At 35.3% G+C, this 14,656-nt stretch overlaps 1 protein-coding gene across 4 annotated transcripts in view; it reads right to left on the bottom strand.

The window, feature by feature from the left end:
• Arap2 (ArfGAP with RhoGAP domain, ankyrin repeat and PH domain 2) overlaps window positions 1–14,656 on the bottom strand; it is a 149,605-nt gene that overhangs the window by 13,633 nt on the left and 121,316 nt on the right. For all 4 annotated transcript variants that reach the window (XM_070012975.1, XM_070012978.1, XM_070012977.1 and 1 more), the window contains 4 exons: window positions 11,778–11,906; window positions 7,007–7,134; window positions 2,332–2,414; window positions 388–423 (listed from right to left, as the gene is read on the bottom strand). In XM_070012975.1, coding sequence (XP_069869076.1) covers window positions 388–423; window positions 2,332–2,414; window positions 7,007–7,134; window positions 11,778–11,906 — 376 coding nt within the window. The remainder of the gene's footprint in view (window positions 1–387; window positions 424–2,331; window positions 2,415–7,006; window positions 7,135–11,777; window positions 11,907–14,656) is intronic.

The following is a 14,656-nucleotide window of genomic DNA, read 5'->3' as shown; positions in this document are numbered from 1 at the left end:
GATACAAAGCAAGACTGGCAGGAAGTGGGTGACTTCAGTGGAAAGGACATATGAACAAGCTTGAGCCGAGGATTTGTGTTTTTCGGTTTTAAATGTTACTAAGCTAGTTCTTATCCTTTTTGTAACACTGCCTACTTATCTTTTAAAACCTGAATTCCACAGTCATATAGTATCCATGGGAGAAATCAGATGCAGTTTCTCTTAGAAGACAATGTATAAAAAGATACATGGGATGGGAACAGACCTGAACCGATACAAATCTCTTTTCCTCTTCTCAGACTGAGTATTTGGAAACTATTTTTAAATTCTTGTAGTTAGAGCATTTGCTGTCAGCAGTTCTATGCATTAAACAATGAAGTTATTCTTTTGTATATAAAACAAACTTACCAGTGATGCTTTTCAGAATATGCAGTCAATCCCCAACTGTATCACATAGGAAGAGATACAAAGAATCTATTTTAAAAAGATAATATTTACAAGGCTGCAAACAATTTTAAATGGCATGGAAATGGGGCTTAATGGCAAAATTGTATAAAGGAACCGATTTCCAAAAACATGACCATTCAACAGGTATAGCTATCTAAAAATAAATGCTAAATGTCCTATGATTTGACTACAAATTTATGCAGGCAAAAAGGAGACAGATGGCAAGAGCTTTGGAATGGGAAAGTGGGGAACATCTCTGAGGGGTAAGGTGATGAGCCTTTAAGTGAAGTGAAGAGGTCAGGTCTGGCAGGCACCATATTGGCCACATGATGGATTGTAGGGTCTGGCATCTTGTCTTCATGCCTGGGGAAGGAAACCCCCTGCCCAACACCCGCCTCCCAGGTGATGGGTGTGTCCGGAATGCTGGAGGCAGGGCTGGACACTTGGCTAATAGGTTACTGAATCTGTCAGTCCACTGCCTGGTACTGGGAATTTCCTGTGGATCTGCCCCCTGTATCAACCTATTTAGGCCTGGACCAGCCGAGCCGCTGGGAAGCTATGCCATGTGTGTCTCCATGATTGTGTCCTGTGTCCTGTCCCCTGGCTTGTCTCCAGTCATCATGGTATCCCAATTCAGCTCTCCATGAGCTGAATTAATTGTTGGTATTGTTTTTATTCTTTCTTTCCTCTTTAGCCCATTTCCTAGCTGTATTATGTGTATTTGGAGGCTGCAGGCCTTGGTAACAACTGGCTGCCTGCAGCCTGTTAACTGTATCATAAAGACTACAATATTTCATATCCCAAAATGTGGCTTCTGGGATGATTCACTTTCAACATAAAGAACCAGCATAGTGAGAGGTCCTTAGTTGAGGGGAATGACACCTGGAAGAGATTAATGTAGTTCTTATAGAGTCCTCTGGAAGTTCTTCTAGGGCTGTTATGAAACAGTGACCACAGATGGGCTCACTAGCACCTGCATAGGCTTCTACCATCGCCAGGTGTCACGGTACGATGTAGCTGAGAGTAGTCTCACCAGAACTGAACCTGTACAGGCACCAGGCCCTGGAGCCTCGGAAACAGTGAGGTAGCGCCTCTTACTGCCATTTCCAGAAACGGTTGTCTTAATTTATTCGCTTTAGACCACCGCCTAAGGTACTTATTATTTTGTAGACATATGTCCACAAAATGGCTAATCGAAACACACATACTCTGAGCTTGGAAATAAAGCGGTGAGGCAAAATCAAGGACCCTTTCAGTAATGGACTCCTAGAGGGAAGCACCTACAGTTCACTAAAATGCTTCGTGATATACTAGGAAAAGTATCTGTGTGATCATTAATCCAAGTGATTTTTGATTAAGAAAAGCTTAGGGACAGAAATGTTGGGGTGAACCAAGTGAGGTACCCCACATGCAAGATGGTGGGTGCACATCCCACCCCACCATCCATATGCTGTGGGCTTAGTGACAGATTTGGCGCACGTAAAGGGCAAATTACAGAGCCAGGACCCAAACACATTCTGAAGGTCAGGAGTCATGGGGCAGCACTTATTTGACTGGGCACAGACTTGCTTAGAGCACTCCCTTTAGGTCTCAGACAGTAATGGACGCAATCTTACAGAAGAGGCCATGTCCGTTTAGGATGTCAGGGCCTTCTCAGATTTCCTACTCTACACAGGGGGCAGCATTCACCAAGGATATGGTCTTCTTCTCAGTGAAAACGTAACCCATCCTTATCTATGCCCACAAGTTTCTCAGTCTGCCACAGGACACTGTCACCCATGAAGCAACCTAAGGACCTTCCCATGAGAGACATGAGATAAAAGTAAAGCTCAGGCTACTAAGGCCTAAATCCTTCAATGCACTTCCCCTCCCTTCTGTCTCCTCTCCTTTTCCTCCAGACATTACCTTGTAGGTGGCTTCATTTTCTTTTTTACACCAAGATAAAACTTCATCAAACTGAGAGAAAACATTTTGTCAGGTTTACTGCTCTGCGAGGGAAAAAAAATTAATATGTCATTCAACAGATTCTGTGATTGTCTTTATATTTTCATTAAATACCAGCAGCTATTTGAATGTTGTGGCCAGGTAACTTGCTTAATTTGAAGGAAGACCATTTTTAACAATCTGAACTGTCTTGTATAGAATAGTCAACTCTGTCTCTTAGTTAAGTACACTACCAAAGGATACTAAGAAGTAGATAACTGGCCAGTAGGAATGAATGATTTCTGTCCACCTTTATCAGAGGCTGAATCAACTTAGCTAAGGCTAAGCTGTTCCCTCAGACATAGCAGCAACCATGAATGACATCAGGGAGAGTAAAAAGCAGCAACTTCAACAGTACCAGGAGAACAATGCCTGTGTATTTGAGAAACACTGTGCCTTTATTTATTCAGGAGCCTGATAAACTCAGGATTGCCCACAGTGTGTAGACCTTTGGGTAACAGAGTAAGAGGTGAAAGTAACAACAAAGTCTCAAGCCTCCACCAGCATGCAAAGGAAAGCAAAGACCTAAACAGAGAGAAGACCTAAGGATTGTGAAAAAGATGTCTTTGTTTCAGTCTTTAAACCAAATATACTATAGGATGAATTGCAAAGATACTCAAGGGGAGTTTTCTCAAAGTAAACCTATGTGACAAGACAAATTTACTGTTGTGATACTATCATATTCTCCTTTGGTTTTGTGTAATTTCTGGATAAATTTGTCCAAAAGTTCAATATATTAGACAGGAAGTGTGCTATGTGTTGCTTTAGCCACTGCATTTCAAAGTAAAGTTTTTAATTGAGCCAATTAAATGAATGTACTTGAAAAATTACTCCTGTGGCTAAAATGGGTTTGTTTATTAGTGCATGGGACTGTTAACAACTCCCCTTACCTCATTTGCTTTTTTCACACTATTAGCAGTGTAAATTCTCTGAAACCTCTCACCTTTCATGTAAATCAAGCCTGAAAATATTTTAATTAACGTTTTCCATGCAGGGAAAACGTGCAAAACAAAATATATCTTCCCCTGTGTATTATCCTAATTTGTTGTTAATGAACATTCATAAATTATTTCTAATTAACACAACGTCGCTTTAAATATACTTCTCAATTTGTAATTTCCACTTACTTCTCAGTAAGTCATCTTTTAAATATATACAATCACACATATATTAATGGAAACTACCAAAACAGCTAAATCTTTGCTCAAACAAGTTGAGGTATTTTACTATTGATTACTATTCAATTACTTATAACATTAACACTGGTATTGTCTTATCCATTAACATTAACAAGAACAAAACTGTGGCATGAAAATATAACCAGCAACCCATTGGTACAATGAGATGTACAAGTCATTATGTCGAAAAATGAACTTTACAACTTTGGGGGAGAGGGGTAGGCGGGGGGTGTGGGGAGGTGGGAGATGATGGGAGGGAGAAACAAAGGAGGAGGCAACAATGCTTGATAAGAAATGTACTCATTATCTTGCCCATGTAATTGTAACCCCTCTATATGGTATCTTCACAATAAAAAGAAAAAGAAAAAGAAAATATAACCAGCAAAAAAAGTGCTGAAAATAATAACATTCTGAGTTTAAAGGAACTACATCTCTAATCTAACTTCCACCATGGGAAAAATCAGAGGATCAGCTGCATTAATTTATCCCGACAGATATGCAATAGAAATTCTCAAGTACTTAATAATTAGGCTATAAATAGAATAATTTGTGGTCACTAAAAAATATGTTCTATGTCCTGAAGGAATACTCTCTTTTTGAAAGGCTCTTGAATTTGCACTGCATTAGCAGTACTATATAAATATCTTCAAGCAGGGTGATTCTTTCAAAAATATATAAATTCTTAAAACAAAATACATTGTTAAGGAATATGAAATTCTTTATCTCACAGTGACAACCCAACCCATATGTAAGAGTTGTCACTGTTCCACAAATGTTCCCTTGTGGCAGATATTAAGTTTACATGAGCTTCAGGGAAAATACTATAAACACCTGAGTTGTATGCATAATGACATTGTAAGATATTTGGTACTATTTAAGTGAAAAGGACCCATCCGCTTTCAAAAATATTTTGTCAGCTGAAGTAATGTAAGCTTAGTAAGTTTCCTTAGTAAATTTTTTTACTGGAACCTTTCAAATCTGATACCTGGGAATGAATTCTGATTCACCCTCTTACTTTTTATGCAATCCTGGACAAGTTTTGTGCCATCTCTGTGCCTGATTCTTCACATGCAAAGAAGGAATAGTAACAGTACTGATTTCATTTGGTGATCCTAATAGTAACATGACATAATACAAGTAGAATGCCTAGAACTCTGCTTCACAGACAACAGCCAGCTGAAAGCAAGCTGGGGTGATCACCACTGACACCAGCTGTTCTAGCAGCCCTTTGTGGGACACAATTGAAGATATCAGTGCCCTGATGGGATTAAAAATATCTGGGGCTTAAACTCAGAACTGGTGCATTGTCCTTTAGCATTTTTTACTCAAGGCTGGCACTCAACCACTTGAGCCACACCTACACTTCCAGCTTTGATGGTTAATGGGAGATGAAAGTCTCCTGGACTTTCTTGACCCAGTTGGCTTCAAACTGTAATCTGCTGATATCAGCCTCTCAAGTAACTGGGATTCCAGGTTTGAGCCACTGGTACCTGAATAGGCTGCAGCTTTTGAAAAGCTATCTAGTGCTCTTCCGCCATCCACCATTTACATTAACAGATGTATTCTAGTCCTTTCTTACATAGAACATAGTGAGGTGTTGGCTGTTCATGTAGAATTGGCAATGTCTACTCAAGTAAGTATTAACATCCAGTAATACCCAGGTCCTACTTTCATTTTGCATGTAAAATAATTAATTGCCTCGTTACTCTTCCAATCTCAAAGCAGTAGACTTTCCACCCAAGTGATCACCATTCAAAACAAGACAGAGACCATTTCTAGAAAATAGCCTATGGATCTTTTCCCTGGAAATCCTAAGTCAACTTTTCTATATGGCCTGGGCAAAACTATTTTGATCTCTAAGACCATAGGAAGGTTTTGCATATGGTTCTCTATTTGGTAACATGCTTTCTTTGCTCATCCAAGTTTAGAAGAGTGACCAATGCTGCATGTATTGGAACTCATTCGTTTTGGGCAAGGTGTTGTGGTAAATACCTGTAATCCAACATTCAAGAGGTTGAAGCAAGAGGATCAAAAGTGCAAGCCCAGCCTGAGCTACATAGTGAGGCTTAGTCTTCCCTAAGCCAAAGAGTTAGACCTTATCTCAATAAAAGATTCATATATATACATGTATTCTTTTATATAAATATATCAATCTACATATGGACATTTGGAATATTTCCAAGCATTAGCTTTTAAAAGTTAAAGTTGCTAATAAATAAGCTGGTTAAAATATGTTCATGGACCTAACACTTAGGAATGGCACTGCTGAATTAAGGAGAAAATAGATGAATAAAATAACTTCTAGATATTTCTATATAGTAACTGTACAATTTTATCCTCCACTAAAACCTGATGAGAATTCTAATTACTCCTTTAAATGCTGAAGTTGTAATCGTAATACCAACAAGCACAAAACAATATATTATACTTTTAATTTCCTGATGATTAATGACGTTAAACGTTTCTGGCTCAAAGACTTGTAAGTCATTTCTACAACTTCCTGCATACAGTTTCTGTTGTATCCTTAGCCCAAATGTTTATAGGATTATCTTCCTATTGCTCATTTGTATGGTTCTTTATATCCTACACAAGTCCTTTCCTCAGATTTATAAAACACAAATAAATTTGTTCAGCCTGACGTTACCTATTCATATTCTCAGTTATGTCTTTTGAGAAACAAGCTACTCTCTCTGTATATATGGCATATATACAGAATATATATATATATATATATATCAAATACTTTTACATATATTTTATTTAAGCATTAGAACAACCTGTCCACAGTATCATCATGGCAAAACAACTAACTGTTAGCAGAGATGGGATTTTCAGATGTTAACATCAATACTCACAACTAACTGTGAGCAGAGATGGGATTTTCAGATGTTAACATCAATACTCTTCTACCTACATTATTTATCTGTTTTTTTTTAATTCTAGCTTTTATCTCTAGTCTACCATTGTTTTATAAAAGCTTTTAGGCAATTCAAACTTACAAGGAATATTCTGTAAGATTCAGTTAATAAGATGACACAAGTCCATTTATTCAAGTGTACAAGAATGATTTATTATAAACTCCAGGTTTTGCTTTCAAAGCTACTTTTCATTAATTTCCATTAGCTCAACTTAAGCCTCCTTTGCCTTCAAGGTATTATGCATTCTCTCTTAATTTTATCGGTCAGAATGCAGTTTTAGATGCTAGTTTCTATAAAGCCACATTACAATTGTCTTCAAGGGGTTAGCCACTACATTACTGACCATTAATATCATATCTCAGAGTGCTGCAAAAAGTCAGCTTACCATGCATTTTATTTTCTACAATGACCTCAAGAGAGATGGCAGGGAGGAATATAATATAAGAATATTGTGAACCACACAAGACGTGCACATGTTCAAATCCTGCTTTTAACCATTACCTTCGGATCCTTGTAAAGAAAGAGATGTCCGTCTCGTAGAACAAAATAGCGATCTTGAAACTTATTTCCAGACAGAATTTTAGAGGGCTCTTCTTTGATTTTCAAGACTCCTTCTTTGATGCTTGTATCTATGAAAGATAGCATTATTTTTGTGAGTTGGGTCCATTTTCACTCGTTTGAAATACAAAATAAACCATGTATATATTTTCATTTTTGTTAATTTAATCACTGTATTTTTGCCATGAGGCAGCCTAAGGGGAGCATCTAGGAGCATCATTGTCAGGAACAGTTTTTTATTATGTGCAGGTTTGCCAATGATGTCCCATTATCCCTGGGATGGAAGCATATGTAATGTGGTTAATCTCAACCAAGTGTGCTAGCATTGTAAAACATATACCAGAGCTTGAAGACTTCAATACTCTACATACTGATTACATGTTGTAATGGTTATATTTTGGGTATATAAAATTAAATAATAATAGAAAAATAATAAATTCAAATCCACTTGTCCTTTCCAATCTGATTTTCAATTTGTATAGAAGAACTTGTTCACAGATTAGCAGCCTCCTGACACTTTGCTATACTTAGATATCTATAAGTAGTCAAACAAGTATACTGGCACAGAACTGTGAAGAGCCAGAGATTCTTTACCATTTTGTTGACAGTACAGCTAATTATAAAAGGCAGAAAACTATTTCTCTAGTTTTATTATTACAGCAAATTTCAATAAACTGGTTTAAAACAAATAGCACAACAGATTTTTATATTAAATTAGGCTGTAGTTTTCAGCCTGCTCCTATGGCATACCAAGATAATACTGCAGTTTTCAAAGAGCTTGTATATATCATCTTCTATGATTCTCCTGAAACTTTCCTAAGTAGGAAAGATAATTACAGCTTTTGCTGTTAATTTGTCCAGTTTCAAAAGTAGCCATCTTAGAATCAGAATTCAGTTCACTTAATATTAAACACAGACTTGTGTCTTCTATACCAAGACAATAAAACCTAAGCAAACAATAATATTGCCTTGAAAAAGAGACTTGCAGTGTTTGAAGAGCTGTCAGTAATGATCTCTTTGAACTATTCATTTTATTTTATTTGTGAACATATTGTACAGAGGGGTTACAATTACATGGGCAGGATAATGCATACATTTCGTACCAAGCATTGCAGCCTCCTCCTTTGTTTACCCTTCACATCCCTTCCCAGCCTCCCCCCTCCCTGCCCTTTGAACTATTTTCTATGGTTGAAAGCTTTCTATAAACATCTTGGCTACAACAGTTACTTATTATATGCTGTATTTGCAAGTCTCACAAGGAGACATTTAGACTTAAGACATTTAGATTTTCTGTTCCCTCTGGGTAAAGATAATGGTTAACAATCCTTTACATTTTCTACATTAAATTCCTGCATGAAAAAGAAAGCTAATAAGCCTCATGGTTTTCTCTCCATAGAATTATACTATCAGAAAAAATCAGGACATTCATAATCTATAGTGAATACCAATGACTGTAATTTAATTTCCAAGATAACCCTTCCTCCTGAAGTGATCTAGGTTTTAACCTTCAACCTGTTTTTCACATCTTTGCATTTAACAAGAAGATCTGATAAGGAGTGAAATGTGAATAAATTCAGCTAAACTATAATGTATAGACTCGCATTATTGTTGCAGAAAGATTCTTTTAATTCTACTGGTAGTGAAGGGCTTAATTTTCCAAGTCTGGATTTATCTGTAAGAGCAGCTGCATTCTGTTTTAAGTTTCAAATGCGTCTGACATATGTAGTCACTTAAATGGACAAACAAAACAGGGTTTTACACTTAAGTTGTAAGTTTAAATATTGCTTTCTTATATAAATTAAGATATTTATTCTCCTAATTGAAATTCTACTGTAGTTTTAAAGAACTTTAATGATAAAAATTAGACTTTTGCAACATAAAATTCTTCCAGAAGGCCAAATTTGGGGAGTTTACTATAAAAGATAATGATAAAAAAGATAGTCTAGTAAGAATAGCTATGACAAAGTTTAAATAGCAGCTAAATGAAGTTTCATTATGCCTAAATGTCTTAGCTTTTAAAAGACAAAGTAGAGATGGAATTTGAGGACTATTATATTTCTTTTCAAGTTAATTAACTCCTCATTAGGATAATGGCAATGACACAAATGTTTCTGAATAAAATGCTGCTTTTAAAAACCACAGAACTGATTTTAAGACATCAACAGAAAACTCTGCTACTCCTATGTACTTCTGTAAAAGTCAAGAATGCTATCTCATTACCTTAAAATGATTAAGCAAATATTAAATGTTAGGTGATTATAACCCAAACCTATCCTTGTTAAAAATGTCTCTATTTTAAAATTAGTCAGATTAGTGAGAATAATGAAGAAATTTAAACTCCTAAACTTTAGCAAATACTTATACAATGATAAAATACTTGGGTTAGGGAAAAATATTGGAATCAATTTATCAAAGAGAAGTACAAAGTATAATTTATTCCATACGCTAAGAAAAAATTTATTCCATACGGTAATATGCTAAGTTAATAAAATGCAAACAATAGTATATATGTGTGTGTGTGTGTGTGTGTGTGTGTGTGTGTGTGTGTGTGTACATATAGATGTATATACATATATATATGTGTGTGTGTGTACATATAGATGTATATACATATACATATATATATATATATATATATATATATATATATATATATATATATATGGTAGATTTAGGGACAAGGACATGAAGAGAAATGTGAAGGGAGGAAGCCGACTGTAAAAGATGTTGTAAAATGTTTTGCCTTTTGCTTTTTTTGTGTGTGTCTTGGCTTGAAGAGAGATCCTCATGCAATTTGACCAACACTCATTGATCTACATTCCAGCCCAACTTTCTGTTTTAACACGTTATACATTAGCTATGTGTTACTTAGATACTCTTGTTTTCAAATTGCAGATTTCCACTTGGCTCTATTAATAGACTAAAAAAAACTTAAGAATGGAAAAAAGGTAATGAAATACATTTCTGCTTTGAAGAACAATTGTTTCTGAGATGATTTCAGATTTTCTTCTAATAAACTGTCAAAGAAATCACATTTGTTTTACTTTCATTAATTTCCTTCTAGATCCCCATGGCCCACTTGCTGGGTATAGAAATAATAAATGGAACAATGATTCTGGAGTAGGAGTAGGTGGTTATTTGTGATTGATTTAGGATACATTAGCCAAGACAACATAGAATAAATACCTGAACTACCCAGAATCTATCACAAAATATCCCCATTAAGGACATCAATAAGCTCCCCTACCCAAGAGATACATGACACACTCAAATAACTACAGAGAATTCTTCTTGTAGTCTTTCAGAAAGTATGGCATGGATGTAGATCAAAATCATTAAAAGAAGATAAAGGTCTCTGAAAAAATAACCTTCTATGGCAAAATGACTAAAACCTGTTTGGATGATTTAGGTGCTCTGGGTTCAATTCCTCAACACTACATAAGCAAAAAGAAAAAAGCCAGAAGTGGCACTGTGGCTCAAGGGGTAGAGCGCTAGCCTTGAGCTGAAGAGCTGAGGGACAGCGCCCAGGCCCAGAGTTCAGGCCCCACGACCGGATCCCAAAAAAAATAAAATAAAAAAGAACAGATTGCATTTTGTAAAAGTACTTGCACGTAAGTATACTATATGGACAGTACCATGAAATCAGAATTTATCAGTTAAATTTTAATACAATTAAGAGCTCGGTGAGTACAACTATTAGTTGAAGTACCTGTATTCAATCTGAAAAGGCTTATAGCAATTTATAACCATGCCAACTTCCCAACTCTCAAAAAGAAAAATTCTGACAGACCAATTATGTTCTCCCTGTAATCTAGGGAAATTTACTTACCTAATCTCATCTTCCATTTTCCTCACTTAAAAACAACAAGAGAGCTTAAAAGGGCATTTTTGAATGTTTAAATCTGATTCAGTATCTAGAAAACTTGGTAATAATGTGATTAATAAACATTAAGGGCTATTAATATTATTAAAGTTATGGTGAATTATATACTAAAAAATCTTTAACTCTTTGCTTTGGTAACTAGTTTTTATATATGTGAGGCAGACTGAAATGTTTTCTAAGCTGACATAGATAATTCCAGAACAGAAGAGCGAAAGTTTCACACACAAAATAAATAAATAAATAAAAATAAAGTTCTGTTATCTCATACTTGCCCGGGACTGTGTGACAGAGCTCACCGTGCTGGCTAACTTCACAATGAACCGAACCATGTGTAGTTTCTTCCCTATGAGATGGTAGGTATACTTGTTGGAAGTGTTATATTTCATATTTACTTGTTTTTCAATATCAGTATCGCAGAAAAAGTGAGAAACCCAATCAACATCAAAGCCTGTATAACTTGTACATGGTCAACAGCCAGAAAACCCCCCAAATTACATGTAATTCAAGGAAACTACTCACCATCAATCTAAATGTGGGACACATGTTAGCGGGCAAAAACAAGTAGGGCAAAAACAACCTTTAAAAACATGAACCATTCTGTTCCCACACTTTAACTTATATCCTCAAATTAGCCAAATGCCACCATGAGCCAGGGAATTTTCTCCCTTGTCTGTATTTTCTTCTTCTTTACAGTAATGAGATTCTGTATTTGGGTACTCTTTTCTTTTCTTTTTTTTTTTTTGTATTTTCAAACACCACTTGTCCCTTAATAATTATTCTGTAATCACTTGAATTTCCAAGCCTGTGAGAGGGGAAGCAATGGAACCTCACCTCTGCAGTGTTTAATTGTGTCAGCCGTTAAGAATCTCTTCACCACAAGATACGCAGAGCCAGGTTCAGCTAATGAACTCCACTGAAGCACCTGCTCCAAAACATTTTCAGTGTAGTGAAGAGGGCGCTCTGCAAACACAAAACCCAAATGAAACTAAAAGAACATGAAGAAAATGTTTGTTTTATGATTGTCATTTTTTAATCTATTCAAAAAGTTCCATGTATAACTATATATATACATATTATTATATGTTATATTGACAGTAATAGTGAAGTACATGTAAGAGGATACAACACATTAAGCACATTGTAAAATTTATCCTCTAAGTTCACCAGTGCTGGAATACTAGTTTGTATGCAACTGAGATTTTCCTTCAGATAAAATCGCAAACTACTACTTTTAGTAGAATACTAGTTTGTATGCAACTGAGATTTTCCTTCAGATAAAATCACAAACTACTACTTTTAGTATAATGAACATGTGTCTTACTCCATCTTGTTTTAATTTAGATAACATCCTTGTTTGCTAAGGGATAAGTGTCAATTTGCATTTGTGATTCAATTACTATAAAGGGACAAGCAAAATTAACCTTGTCCAGTATTAAGTAATAGGTAGAAATTACTCTCTTGTTCATATCAATATTAGAAGGTCATTGTTTCCAATCAATATTAGTGAATAATTTATACCAAGTGTTCTCATAATCAAGATGAATATATAATTAAGAATTAGTGCTAAGTAATCTGTTTAAATACTGATAGACATATGAACTATAAATATTATAGGGCAACATTATGTTAGCTGTTGATAGAACAAGCCAATAACAAGAATTTAAATGATAAGCTAAAGATTTCTCTTTGATAAATCTTCATCTACATATATTTTGTTTTACATAAATGCTCATATATTTTTAGCATAGTTTTACAAGTAAATCAAACCTTCATAGGAAAAATTCTTTTTTTTTCCCAATGAAAGTATGCCAATCAGCTAATAAAATGTAGCCACAGAAACATATACTGGGAAAAAAAAAGAAATAATGAACTTTCTCATGATAGCAAAAGTGAAATATACAGAACAGAAATTCTTCTAGGAATGTTGATCCTGCTTTACTGGTATCACAGCCATACATGTCAACGCCACTTATTCAGACTCTCCTAGATGGGCAGCACATAGTATTCAAATTTGTTTTAAAGAAGTAACATTAATGACCACAAGAAAGAGTGAACGAATGGCATGAATCTCATATGTGACTCAAAAGATTGTGATTGTTTAAAAAGCAAGTCATTTAAGTAAGCCAGGCCCAAAGAAACATAGATCCCATGGTTTCCCTTATTTGCAATAACTAGTATATGTCTGAGTCAAACAGAAAAGGTCAGATAAGTTGATGTTAGGGAAATGAACCCTAAGATATGTATTCAAATGTTTTTTTTTTCTTTCATGCAGTTGTTTCTAACACATTTATAAGATTATTTCTTTGTTGCTTTGTATGTCCCTCCCCCATGGTATAACCCCTGCTTTCACTGTATTTGATGTCGGTATAATTTGTGGAGGGGAAGGGAAAAAACAAATCATTTAAATAGGGATACAGGTGGACCCACTGCAACAATGAGACGTACAAGTTCTTATGTCAAAAACGAACTTTACAACTTTGGTAGGGGAGAGGGAGGAGGGTTGGGTGGGGGGGCTGGGGGGGAGGATGGGAAGGGATGGGAAACAAAGGAGGAGGTTACAATGCTTGATAAGAAAATGTACTCATTATCTTGCCCATGTAATTGTAACCCCTCTGAACAGTATTTTCACAATAAAAAAAGAAAGTTATGATTGAAACAAAACCAAATATATTTCACACCCTCCCAAGTTTTCTGCTTATATATAAAGTACCAGATCTTTGCTTCCTATCCAGAACTGAAATCCATTTCTTCATATTGGGCCTATTATAGTAAGCCTACTTCTTATATCATATGATTAAATATAAAGTCTTTAATACATATGTTTTGAAAAAAATCTATCTCCATTATTATATGAATATCTCCTGCACACAGCATCATATTGAGTGAATAGTCAATAAATGTCTTTATTCCTGTTAGTTCATTAATTTCTTCAATAGCCCCAAAATTCACAGGTAATATTTGTTGTTAGACCAACGGAAAAAAATATAATTCTTTGTAAAACCAGACAAAACCTTTTGTGTATTCAATGCTGCTGTCCTTTAACTAACATCATAAGGTTTCAACAAAGATAAAAATTGCCTATAATTTGCCACAATTGTAATTCAATTACCAGTTAATGCGTTAATTGGTTTTCTTATAATTGGTGTTGTATATATGTAAATGAAAAACTAGAGAATAAATCAGTATTCCCTTTTCCCATGATTTTACTGCTTCTAACACTGTACCACTAACCCCATTATCTATCTATCTAGCATCTATCTATCAAACATTATATGTTGGTTCTTTTAAGTTCTCATGGTAACATTCTTTAATACATATTATTATTACCAGCCATGTTATACACATAAGGAAACCTGATCAGAAGTTTGGCCTTTTGCTAAAGTCAAGTGGTTAAAGCCGGGGGCAGAAGTTTGAACTCCAGACCAACTTGGCTTCAATTATCAACTCTACCCAATTTTAAATGCCACCTTTAGTTTTATTTTGGTCAAGAATAAGCTCCCCAGGAGGATTTTCACAGGAAATTTTGGGGATAAAAATTATCAACTGACTTTTTAAAACATAATTCTAAGCAGGTAATACAAGCAAGTGAGAAACCTCAGCTTGTACTCTCCCCTTCTCATTCCTAACCTCCATGAGAAGATAAGGAAATAATACAAGAATTTCAACAGCCTGCACACAAAAAAGTGATGATAGAAGAGCTGGTTTGGCAA

The sequence above is a fragment of the Dipodomys merriami genome, unplaced genomic scaffold (genome assembly GCF_024711535.1).
Source record: "Dipodomys merriami isolate MVZ:Mamm:240054 unplaced genomic scaffold, mDipMer1.0.p SCAF_9, whole genome shotgun sequence".
Lineage (NCBI taxonomy): Eukaryota > Metazoa > Chordata > Mammalia > Rodentia > Heteromyidae > Dipodomys > Dipodomys merriami.
The sequence above is the reverse complement of the archived record's forward strand: the minus strand, read 5'-3'. Positions and strand labels throughout refer to the sequence as shown.